At 39.4% G+C, this 13,443-nt stretch overlaps 1 protein-coding gene across 2 annotated transcripts in view; it reads left to right on the top strand.

Moving 5' to 3' along the window:
- The window catches only part of LOC307003855 (thyrotropin-releasing hormone-degrading ectoenzyme-like), a 106,375-nt gene that overhangs the window by 89,646 nt on the left and 3,286 nt on the right, over window positions 1–13,443 (top strand). For both annotated transcript variants that reach the window (XM_079622703.1, XM_079622702.1), the window contains 5 exons: window positions 1,419–1,516; window positions 1,738–1,845; window positions 5,509–5,676; window positions 12,545–12,685; window positions 12,917–12,998. In XM_079622703.1, coding sequence (XP_079478829.1) covers window positions 1,419–1,516; window positions 1,738–1,845; window positions 5,509–5,676; window positions 12,545–12,685; window positions 12,917–12,998 — 597 coding nt within the window. The remainder of the gene's footprint in view (window positions 1–1,418; window positions 1,517–1,737; window positions 1,846–5,508; window positions 5,677–12,544; window positions 12,686–12,916; window positions 12,999–13,443) is intronic.

Genomic DNA, 13,443 nt, shown 5'->3' with positions numbered 1-13,443 from the left:
TCTTCTAGATACGTTATTTGATCAGAATGAGAAATGTTAATTTTTACAGAATAAGCACTATAGTTTTTTTTCTGTTTTTATAAATAAAATGCAGTGTGTAATGTGCTAGAATTTCATTCTGAACACAGATCATGACAGTGTGAGAGAGTCTCTCTGTTTCTCCGACTGCTGTCTTACTTGTCCACCTGCTTTCATATTCATTTATCACTTTGTTATTCAGAATAGCGTTCACACGCCTACCCACAATCCCTCAGTGCGCATGAGTCATTTCTGCCCCTCCTCTGTAATGGACGACCCTTTAGTGTCTGCAGTGTGTGATGAATTTAATAGCGTCTTCTCTCTGTAACTCTCATTTATTGTGTTTACTGTGAGACAGAGCAGATGTTTAGCATGTAATGCAAGACAGGAAACAGCTGGAGCAAATTAGTCAAGTGCCTTCAAATCATGTGACCAGGTGTCTCAACTGTCAGACCAGTGTGTGTGTGTGTGTGTGTGTGTGTGTGTGTGTGTGTGTGTGTGTGTGTGTGTGTGTGTGTGTGTGTGCGTGCATGTGTGTGTGCGTGCGTGCTGCGTCACTAATTGTCAAACTGAGGTTACTCTGTTGGCAAAACTATAACACATTACTCAATGTTTGCAGTACCAGCTTGACAAACACACCTGATCATCTATACGGTTCACCACAACATGGAAAACAATGTCCTCCACCGCTGTCCCAGTGTTTACTGTATGTGCTTTTATCCGTGTAAGTGCGTGTGTGTTAAGAATTGAATTGCGGTATAGCAGGGTCTAATTGTGATCATTCACTCGTCTCAGTAAGAGGGCATGAAGGAGAGCAGTCATGCTAAATTAGCCATGACATCACCGGCTGTTACATTTCCCTCAACCGTATGGAGAGTAAAAAAAAACACACACACACACACACACACACACACGCACGCACAAACACACACACACACGCACACACCGTGTATAAACTATACAATACAATATATTCAGTTTGAATCAACATTCTCTCTCGTTCTCTTTTAACGAGGACTCAGCAGCTTCTGTTAGTCAAATATAATATAACATATAACATAATATAATTATTTGGCCAGACAGTTATATATGTAAATATTCTAATATGTTTTAAAGCTGAAAGCTAGTTCATAAAATCTTAAACATTTCCGAATGACCCATTTTTAGCTGCTTAGCTTTCATAAATGGTCTGGATGTATTCGGGAGTGAGTACAAAATACCGTTATTTCAAAGGAAATTAAATCCTGATCTCAACATGGCAACCATACCGACTCATTTCTGCCTCTTGTTTTGTTATGCACTTCTGTTTGGTTTTGCATCACTTGTGTTTTGATTAGATTTTTGTTGTATTGTTTTGCTTTAATGATTTACTTGTTGATGCTTTTTGTTTTGTTCATTAGGACTATGTTCTGAGACAGGTGGAACCGAAGTATCACAAGTTGGGCTGGCCAGACACTTCCCCCGACGGCTCCTTCATGCAGGCGGCTTATCAGGCCGAGTGAGTCGTGAATTTCATCTTTCTTGAATTATGTATTACAGTTATAAACTTATATGTAGTCTAAGTAAGGACACTGACATTTTAAGTCAGACATGTTCCACCTCAGAGATGGGAATGACCTCAGTAGACATGTATTTAATTTTTCATTTTTCCCTTTCCTCCATCTTTAACTTCCTGCTGTTGTTCTTCCCGGCTGGTATCCTTCCCTCTTTCCTCCTCAGAGAGTTGCAGAGAGAGGTGATCATGCTGGCCTGCAGTTTTGGAAGCAAACACTGTCACCGCCATGCTGTGTCTCTCATTTCAGACTGGATTTCCAGCAACAAGAACGGGTGAGCAGATTTACAGAGTGGCTACTCCTCACTCATAAAGAATCAAATCAGTTATTTGGCTTATTCATTGTCTAAACCATTCAACGATCTCATCACTCACTTAACTTAACAACTCACTCAATAACTCAAAACAATATTAAAATGGCAATATATAAGGATTGTTAGAAATTAACGCATTGTAATAACTATCATGATTATTGATTATAGTACCAGGTGTCGTTAATGATATGCATTCACAGCAGATTTGTTACAATTACTGCCATTTTATTGCTAAAATCACACAAATATTGTAAAAACAAACAATGGTTATTGTTTAGTATGTTCAGCCCTGCCAACATTCATACAGAAGGAGCTCTATTCCAAGTGTCCATGGAAACACACAGTCTGATTTGTTTTCCCTGCTGCCCACAGCAATGTTCACATGCATGTATGCGGTATCACACTGTCAAACACACCAGCCCTCCGGCAGGCATTAATGACCATAATGGAGAATAAACAGGATTGTGTTTGTGTGTCTGAAGAAATGGTTTTTACCATGCACAAGATATTGTGTTTGCCCAGTTTTTAGAAAACATTTTTTGTCCTTGAGCCAAACAGTTGGCCGCACGCCTGCAAACACATGAAAGACCACACACACTGTTCATCACACATTAGCAACCTCAAATACTTTGGATATTTGCTTGCTGGCTTCAAAATTGTGCCTTAAAATTGACAGATAGAACTTAAATACACACACAGATGCTTTATTACACATATAATGTGTCACATATTGAACTTGACTTAATGTGCTTTTAATGACTTGTTGAGGTCTCTAACATGACATGAGCTTATCTGATAGCAGCAGGTTGCTCCATTTAATAGCTTTATTTGCCTATATTCTTGCTTTCAACATGTGAAATACACACACAGCCAGTGTTTGACCTGCTCAGTCAAAGATTTTCCACTCTTTAGCCCTGAAACGGCTCAATTGCTCTGGCAGTGGTTCTGTAATTATCACTCCGTGGAGTCTAGAGTCTGGTGTGAGGTTTCTGATCGTGTCTGAACTGAACACAATCCCTCCTGATAGACGTATCATCATGTGGACAGCTCAGTTTAATTTGCTGACAGACAGTTAGAGCTCATGAAAGGCACCTAAAATGTTTTAGTTTCTCTTGTACGACTGTCAAGTCAACAGATGGAAAGAAATTATTTCTGAAATGCATCTGCTAGAGTTGCTGCCTTTCTTCTCGGCTAAAGCATACTTTTGATACTATTATAATTTTGACTACTTTTGCATTTTATTAAATGTGCCTCAACTAAATTGCCTTTCAAATTGTGCCGTTTCCATGTGTCCTGACAGCAGACGTTTGGATCTGCCAGATGTGTCCTTCATCGTCCTTTCTTCAAAAATGACCTCTAGTCCTGTTGGGATAATAAAGAGAATCTGTTCAGTTTGATATTCAGGGATAAGCAGCACATAAAAGAGGAATGTGTTGACCTTTATGTCTTTTTATGGTTTAGGTGATGATAATGTCACAGGAATGACCCAGCAGAGTTTATGAGCTGCAAAGAAAGGCTTCAGATCACTGTAAAGCCAAAGACAAACTGACAAAACCTCCTCATGTGCTATATTGATTAAAAACAAGATACCACAGACTGACTAAACTGTTTTTAGTGCAATTTTAGTCTTTGTTTGAAATAATAAAGGCTCACATATTGTACATTGTTTTAAAAACAGAATCATCTCACAGACTTTTCACAGAATTCCATAACCGCCTTTTATTATAAATGTGTTATCTACACACAGCCAAATATTAGAGCAAGCCAAACCATTATATTCGTGTTATAATATCAGAAGTAAAAACAAGATTTATGGCTTGTGTTCTCTCCCATTTTTATTCTGAAAATACCTTATAAAGTTCATGAATTTTCCAGATATAACGGCAGCTAACGAAACGTCACAAATATTATTGTTTAACTGCGTTTCTGAATCCGCTTAGACTTCCTGTCAGTGGCAGTCATAAATAAGACATCACCTTCACAAGTGAAATTTCAGTCTATACGCTCCAATTGGATGTGACATGATTTTATATTTGACTGGATGTGCCGTTCTCTGTATTGCTACGTTGAAAACTCCCAGAGGCTCCGACGGCTCATCCAGAATCAGCAGGTCTTTATTGCGCTTTGTTTGAGCAAATCAAAAGTTCAGTCACTGTATCGCCACAGCTCCTCCAGAGGTTTAATGTTATTTCTTCTTCCTTTGCGAATATTACATGCATCGTCTCACAGCCTGAGAGATACTGTTCTCTCTGTGTTGCTCTACTGTAGACTGTTATTCTTTTCTGAGATTTATAACCAGATGATATGGATCAATTCAGAGGTCATACTTATAACCTGTATATCTCTAGAATATATATATATATATATATATATATATATATATATATATATATATATATATATATATATATATATATATATATATATATATATTGCACTGTGACTCACTTTGGGTGGCCGGCTGGGATGATTCGGGTCAAATTTTCATGATTTCAAAAAAAGATTTACAAAAATATGCTTTTATTAATATGTATACAGTGTGAACAGACACAATGTTCAAAGTGATTCAAAATTATTGCAGAAAGCAGAATGCCACTTGAACAATTGACATTTAGACAATAGACAGAAACATGAAAACAAAGCTAAACTTTTCACACAAGCATACAAAATAAAACAAGAAATACTCTCACACTGTTTTTCATTGACTCTTCTGGAGGTGAAACGTTGACTTGTTATATTTTAACCACCCTGAGGACTTTCTGAAACTTCTGCTGTGAAAAGAAAATCTCTCTTCCGGGAAATGTAAACAAGAATTAGGTGTGAACACAACGTGATCTAATGGCTTGTGAATCTAAAATAACCCTAAATCTAAAAAAAGATTACAAATGTTTAATGAGCATACTTTGTTACAGTGAGGAATACTAATCACCTGCATCATTCAGTGTGCATATATGCTAATATTATTAATAATAAAATAATAATTTGTTACATTTATATAGCGCTTTTCTCGGCACTCAAAGCGCTTTACATAGAAGGGGGAATCTCCTCAACCACCACCAATGTGCAGCATCCACATGGATGATGCGACGGCAGCCATATTACGCCAGAACGCCCACCACACACCAGCTTATTGGTGGAGAGGATGAAGCCAATCAGTATATATTTGGATTATTAGGAGGCCATGATGGACAGGGGCCAATTGGAAAATTTGGCCAGGATGCCGAGGTTAAACCCCTACTTTTTTCCAAAGAACATCCTGGGATTTATAATGACTACAGAGAGTCAGGACCTTGTTTTAACGTCTCATCCGAAGAACGCTGCTCTTTGACAGTATAGTGTCCCCATCACTATACCGGGGTCTTAGGACAGTGGGCAACCAGGTTATGGCTGCTGGCCATAATCAGTGTATCACAATTTTTTCACTCAAGCCAATCTTTGTATTGTATGACATAAAATAGTATGTCTATATCTATATTTTTGGCTCCATCAATACATTTGTAAATGTTAAATGTATTTAAATGCTAACTTTAGCATTTACTAGCTGTGAATGTTTACCTCAAAATATCCAACCATGTGAATTCAGCTTGTGACTTCAATCAGAAATTTCAATCTTCTGTCCCACAGGATTCCACCTAATGTGCGGGACATTGTGTACTGCACAGGCGTGTCTCTGATGGATGAGGACGTGTGGGAGTTTATCTGGATGAAGTTTCATTCCTCTACAGCCGTCTCTGAGAAGAAGGTTCTTCTGGAGGCCTTAACCTGCAGTGGCAACGTCTTCCTGCTCAACAGGTCAGTCGACGCTCTTGCCAACTCATTGACAATAACATGATGAGACAAAGAAATTCAAATAAGTTACTGTCCATAACACAATGCTCAATCTCTCTTAGCGGGAAGGTTTAGCATCTAAAACAAATCTTCCAAATTGCTATTCTATTGATAGCAAGAAGTATCTGTAAGTCTCTGGAGGATGTACGACACTCCTCTGACTATAACTCTGTTTGTAGTCTGCTGTACCTCATGAAATAATCCGATTCAATCCCTTCCACCACATCATGTCGCTCACACCAGCAGAGCTGCACTCACTCCTCTGACAGGGCTGTAAAAACAATGGCTGCCGTAGGAGCTTTTCCCACAAGTCTCCATGGCGCCTTAAATCCTCTCCCGACTCAATAGTTGGATGAGGACGGTGACGGATTACACCCTGTCCAGCCCAGACGAGGATCTCACAGACCACACATATTTTGAAGTAGTTCTCTTCGGATTCACTGGGTTTGACATCTCCATTTATTCAGTTGCATTTGGTTGTTGTTTTATAGATGCTATGAGAGAAAGAAACTTGCTCCTATAAAGAGACCCACCATGACCTCTCTCTGCAGTGAGTGTTCAGCACTCAACTGACTGATTCCTGTGGGAATCTTCTGTGTGAGTCGGTTGAGAGGTGGTTTTCCTCGCTAGAGGAAAAAGATAAATAGCACCGCACTTAGGAAGCACATATTTTTGTGCTCTACATCCAGACATCTTTATCATTATGTTATAATACTATTCATCACATTAAAGTCAGCAAGGAACCTTTTCAGTTTTTTGTATTGTGGTAATTGCATTCTTTGAAGGTAAAATCAATGAGTATTACAAGCTCTCAGTGATCCATGACTCGGGTGTCATACACAGTACACCTAGATACAACATCTAAAAGTCAGGCAGCTGAACCATGAATTCAAAATCCTCTGCAGGAACCTCTAGCATTCTCCTACAATACAAACTATTGAAGGCCACGTGCTTCTGATGGTAACTTATCAAGTAGTATTGTATGTGTTTCTGTATCAACATTCCTTTCAACCAACATGATTGAAGGGTTCGGTTTAGATTTTAGAGATACAGGGGTTGGACAATGAATCTGAAACACTGGCCAATATAGTGTTGGAGGTTTTTTATGCCTGTATATGTGAAGCCTGGCGATCAATCTTCACTGATTTTACATTCCAACAGCAAGTGCAGAGTGTGAAGTAGGAATTAGCAGAGCAAAAGCACAGCTGTACATCAAATATTGCAATCCACACAACATAATGGGAGACATTTCAGAGTTCAAGAGAGGACAAATTGTTGCTGGCACATCTGTGACCAGGACAGCAAGTCTTCGTGGTGTGTTGAGAGCCACAGTATCAAGGGTAATGCCGGCATACCACCACGAAGAACAAACCACATCCAACAGGAGTAACTGCGTAGTGCAAGAGGAAGCTGAATAGGATGTCCGAGTCCTGATTTAGGACTAACACATAAACACACACATTCACACCAGTTGCAGAAAGAAAGAAAGTGAGGAAATAATGGGTTTTAAGAGAGTGAAATAATGAAATCCCAAGTTTCTAGCAATATATGCACTTTGTAAAACATGATCTGAACGAATCATCAATCATTAATTGAACCCTTCTATCGTTTCTTTGGCGGGGTTATTACATTTTATATCAATGCACCAGTTGAGCTAGAATCTAGAGGCATTACTTGAGTTTGTTGTTTGTGTCTGAATGGGGATCCGGAAGGCATGGTTCACTGCATTGTTTCCTCGGTTCCTTGATTCGCTGGAGGTCTTTCGTGTCTGGAGTGACGTCTTGGGAGGCCAATCATGTTGGTGTGTTTGCGGCTGATTGGATGAATGGAGTCTTTTTCATGGCAGAAGTTTGAAGTTTGAGCAAAGCGGCAAAACAAAACTTAGAACACGAGACTCTAAATGGAAAGAAAATAAACCAAGTAAAAGAAAGAAAAGTAAATGAGACAAGGGTAGTAAGATGAAGCTGTTTGTTCTTAACCCATTTTCATCTCCCAAATCTGTCTGACGCTTTGTTCGTGTCCTGAGATTTTAACCTGAGGTGTCTGTCCAGCCTCCCAGAGGAGTTCTGACCAATTATACCTCATCCTTAGCTCGTGGTGTGACTTTTTATCCTCCTCTCCATGAATTACGTTATCTGATTAGTCAGATAGATCTAGCAGAGTACAATTTAGACACGGTTTCTATAATAAGAATACAATACATTTTACACAGATTACATTCATGCCATCTTTTGAGTTATGAGCAGATATTTATGCTGATACCAAGCAAGACACATTTTCAATCAACCATTCAATAGTTATAACAATTTCATGACTTATGTGTGATCTAAGCGTAGTCATATTTATAGGTTGTAGACATGGTGTTGAATTATGCAGTTGAACGATGTTTGATTATAAGTACGTCCAGCATTGGTTTTCGAATGATCTGATGCATTTTAAACAGTCCATGTGTTTTTTTGGGGGGTGGATTTAAATTCTGTTTTTAAGAGGTCACTCAGAGGTCTTTAAGAAGAAGAAGGTCTGTTTTGCATCTCCGTCTTGGGAAAGTCAAGATGCGCCATCACCAAAATAATCTGTCTTGTTACTTGACATCTTCAGTGAGTTGGGACCATAATCCTACAAACGTTCATTGTTTTAGCTGTGGAGTTTGTTAGTTAGCTCAGACTGGATGGTGCCCACTTTATTTATGGTCCTTAATTGTTGATTTAGGCTCTGTTTGAATAAATCATCTCTGTTCGTTCCGCTCTCAGTTCCTACAGGGTAAATATTGTGGCGGTATAAATACTGCTATAGCCAAACCTTTGGTCACTCATGCCAATGCCAAATGTTAGTTTCAATGATGCCAGCGGCCTATGGAAAATTTGAAACATGTAATGTTCTCTGATGAGTCCACCTTCACTGTCTTTCACAGTTAAGATGTAGAGAATCCCCAAAAAATCTTAACACCCAGACTGTTACATACCCAGAGTAAAGCACAGGCTGAATCAGTGATGGTTTGGGCTGCAATATCATGGCATTCCCCTAGGCCCACTACCTGTGATGGGTGTGTCACTGCCAATGTCTACCAAACCATTGCATCCAATGCTTCAAACATTGCACCCTGAAGGTGGGGCTGTGTATCAGCATGATGATGCACCAATACACACAACAAGACTTGTGACAGAATGGTCTGATGAACACGAAAGTGGAGTTGAACATCTCCCAAGGCCTGCACAGTCACCAGACCTGAATAGAATTATTGAGCCACTTTGGGGGTATTTTGGATAAGCGAGTCAGGAAACTTGTCCACCAGCATCACATATTGAACTGGCCACTGTTCTGCAAGAGGAACAGCTCAAAATCCCTCTTACCACTTGACTTGTATCTGTCATTCTCAAGATGAATTTATACTGTGTTGGCCACAACATTAGTCCCCGCACCAAATTAAACAAATTATTGTGGTCAAAAACTAGGTTTCTGTTTCATTGTCACTGAGTACTTAGGGCTGAAATCTAAGCTTTAAATATAATGCTCACTTCCTTCTGATTTAGTGGTAGTTATTGGCAGTGTTGTAGTCGAGACCAGCTCATTCAAGTCCGAGTCAAGACCGAGATCAGAAGAGGGTCAAGTTGAATCAAGACTGAGACAAGAAGAGGGTCGAGTTCGAGTCCAGACTGAGACCAGAAGAGGACTGAGTCAAGACTGAGTCTACATGCTCCTGAATCAATGTGTGGTCTTGGATTTGGACCAATACAAATATGGTATTTTCGTTGAGTCAGCAGCATGTGGACTCAGTCTCAAGCTTGACCATCCTCTGCTCTTGTTCCTGTCTTACATTAGGTTGGCTTGACACCAACAATGGTTATTGGTAAGGGTTACACTTGGTTAGGACTATTGTTTTTGTCTTTATTATTATAAATCCTGTTCCAGTTTGCCTAACTGGCAAAATCACCTATAATTTTTTTTCCTAGGTGACAGAAACAGATACATTATGGCCATTAGCCTGTTCAACCTTGTTCAGGTGGTTGACCCGCTAGACTATCAGTTAGTGAGGCAAAGGTCTACCTGGTTAAAGCTGCCAAACCATCTTGGCTGGTAGTTTGGATCTGGTTAATGTGGCTAACCATCTTCTAAACACATGTTGGTAGAGTAGACTGGTGTAACTTTTTTGAGAAATGTGCAAAATGCCAAGAAACCTTTTTCCCCACCACACAACAATGATGTGGAGTGAGAGCAGCAGTAGTAATGTGATGGTGTTGAAAGTGCCAGACATCATTGTTAGTAAAAAACAGCCACTAGCAACACTCACATGCTAATTAGAAACTGGCACCTATTGCTACAATGCATGGTGCAAGCGTGATGTGTGAAGAACCTGTAACTGTATTTTAACTGTTGATATCTGGAGCTCTTCACTTCTTCTTTTTTTTCCTTCAATTTAATGAATTCCCATGAAGTAAATGTGTTTGGTATCTCAGTTCAATGTAATGGTAATGCCTCATTCGTTGTTGCCTAGAGAGGATTTAATGTTGCTTCATGTGCTTCAAATATCTTACATTAATAAGATTTGTTTTAGTGCCACATAATGAAGATCTAATTATGTAGTTCAGAAGTAAATTAAGTCCAATAAGGAAGCTTCAAAAACCTTCCCTTTTATAAACTAATGTCAATGTACCACATCTGTTGCATGTTATTGAATACCCCATAATTATCTCTTAGTGTGTATAAATTAACATGTAACAACTCTACCTGCCCTAATATGCCCAATTGGATTTGTGTCTGAATATCCATGACTTTATACCCGGCTACCTGAACAGTGTGACTTTTGATTTCATGATTTCATTCTGAGCCCCTCGGGGCTGAAATATCTACATTTACATTTAATCATTTAGCAGACGCTTTTATCCAAAGCGATTTACAAATGAAGATGTCAATAATCACTCAAATCAACAATAGTGCAACACTATGTAAATGTCGTGACCAGTTTCAGCTAGACCAGCACAGCACACATAGCAAGGATTTTTATATATAATAGATATAGAATAGTAAGTGTTATTGAGTCAAATGTTGGCGAAAGAGATGCGTCTTTAGTAGATTCTAGAAGATGGCTAAATACTCAGCAGCTCGGGTTGAGATAGGCAGGTCATTCCACCAGCTTAGAACAGTCAAGGTAAAATATTTCATGACCACTGCAGCATTCAGACGTCCACCTTCGCTCTAGTGTTGGACTTAAAAGACGGGACCTCTAGCAGCAGTTCACTGATTTTAGATGCACTTAAATTTCACACAGCATGCACAAGCAAATCCCCCCGTCCCAGATGAGCTGCGTGTGAGAGTGTGTGTGTTTGTGATATTTAATCTACCGCAGAGAAACTGCCCTGTGTTTGGAGTGAGCTAGTAAACGTGCTTCAATCACTGAGTCTGAAGGATGGGGTGTATGGACTCGGTGTTTGGTATTGATTTCTATGGCATCAAGTAAATTGTATCCCCCTCCCCCATTATTCTTTTTTTTTTTTTTTGGATGACGTTGTGATCTAGTGGGCTGAAAACAATGTCTCTCCGCTACTGGAATTTGTGTGTTTGTGTGTGTGTGTGTTGTTGTGCAGCCTTAGAGGCTGAATGCAAATAACTACTGAATACTGTAAACTGTCTACAGTATACCATTTTTTTGAAAAATAATGTTAAATATTGAAAATTATGGCACGTCCTGATTTTGCAGGGTTACTTTTGATGTGTTCCTGGGTCAACATTTTCAGTTGATCCTGGAACAACATTCCTGTTTGAAAATTTTGTCCTGACCATATCACCCCTAAACCTAACCCTACTCATAAGTTATCCCTAAAATCAGAGGAAATGACAGGTGAATAACACTGATGTAGAAGCACCTAACGCTGGTTGTAAGCCTGAACTTGACATAAACTGTAAACTTGTCCCTCAAATCCGATTGGTTGATTGGAATGTTGTTCCATGGATCAACAAAGATGTATAAACACTTGGATGGATGGTCAGTTGAAGCTCATTGCATTGTGGGATACAGTATTACACATAGCGTGCTCTGTTTGTATACTGTATTTCTGTAAATGTAGGTATCCTTCGCATATTGAAAATGTACATGCTGTGCACAGTGTAGGCTACATACTGTATACTCAAGACAGTAGATGCTAGTATGCTAAAATAAACATGCTGATCTGAACACAAAAGTGATTGTAGAATTAGCACAGCAAAAGAAACTCTTCTGAAAGCGTTCACACTTGTCCACAGAGGAAGCAGAATGTCACGTTTGCGAGCTGTGAAGCTGCCGTCCGCACACAGATGTGTTTGTCGCCGTGGCGATAATCTCCAGGGTGTTTGTGAAAAAGTGCCACAAATGACTCGACGACGAAAGAAAGTCAAAAGCCCACAAGAGCAGTTGAACTGAAATAAGAGACCAAACCACATGAAGCAATTACCCCACTTGTTACTGCAAATTGAAAACTTGTGCACCGTGGAAGCGTCTTTATGTGTAACATCTCATTTCCTATTTCTGCCTTTTTCATCTACTTGACATTTCGCACCAATTTGAATCGAATGGGTCTGTCTGCATTTGATTTGGGCTTCTCAGGTTAATTACTTTTTGAAGATGCTGACTCACAGTATTGAGAACATATTTGAATAATTGTGTTTCGCCAGGCCTGTCAGTGGCTGTCTTTAATGAAAACGAGGAAGAATAATGTGTTTTGTATCTCAGATTTACCCGAGCTTAAAACTAGCATAGAAATGATAGCAAAATGAATTACGAATAGCACAATTATTCAAGATATCACAGATATGATAACTAACTAAGGAAATTGTCATTTATTGTGTTGTCCACATGCAGGCTCCTGAATCTGTCCCTCACTTCTGACCTGGTACCGGATCAGGACGTGATCGATGTCATCATACATGTGGGCCGCAATCCGCTGGGAAGACATTTAGCATGGAGATACTTCCGCGAGAAGTGGGACATATTGAATTCCAGGTGAATGTAGCTTCTCTGTTTATCAGTGACTTTAAACTTCTTCTCAGTCCCTGATATGAATTTCACATTCGCACTCTCATAAGATATTTATTAGTGAATGTTATTTCTTTGTGGTTGGAGGACCAGAGTGCATTACGGGAAATATCTATTGGTGTTTGTTTGCTACTGAGCTCAAATGGTGCTCCAGTGTTTTTAATGACAGAGCTTGAACTCCATGTCTCTCATTCGCAGGTATGGAGAAGCTTTATTTATGAACTCAAAATTAATCAGCGGCGTGACGGAGTTTCTCAACACTGAGGCCGAGTTGAATGAGGTGAGTCTGGACTTACACACCATCTTGAGGCTTACACACCTCCATTCAATCTAAAGCACTAATGAACTATTGACCAATCTTCGTGGAACATTAATACTTACAGAAAACGTTGGTCAGCAAAATGATTGAGATGGAGAAAATGAGTAAAAGTAAACTTTGAAGCCTGCAGAAATGTGTTCTGGTCTGTTTCGTTGGGTTATTTCCTCATTGTAACTGCTTAACCATATTACAGGAAATGGAACGTATATTCACTTATTCAAATTCATTCAGCTTCAGTCCCAGAGGACACAGACTGCTGATGCTTCTCACTGCAGCGCAGCACTTTCTCATCCAGCTGACTTCGCCTTCACAATTTATCATTCATACAGCGATAATACGAACCCCCTCAGTGTTTTCTTCAACAGAGCATTAGCATACTGTCATTGACTATCAGCAGCTGCCAGAG

The sequence above is a fragment of the Phoxinus phoxinus genome, assembly GCF_949152265.1.
Source record: "Phoxinus phoxinus genome assembly, chromosome: 9".
Taxonomy (NCBI): Eukaryota; Metazoa; Chordata; class Actinopteri; order Cypriniformes; family Leuciscidae; genus Phoxinus; species Phoxinus phoxinus.
Note: the sequence above shows the minus strand (reverse complement) of the source record. Positions and strands in the feature narration are given on the sequence as shown.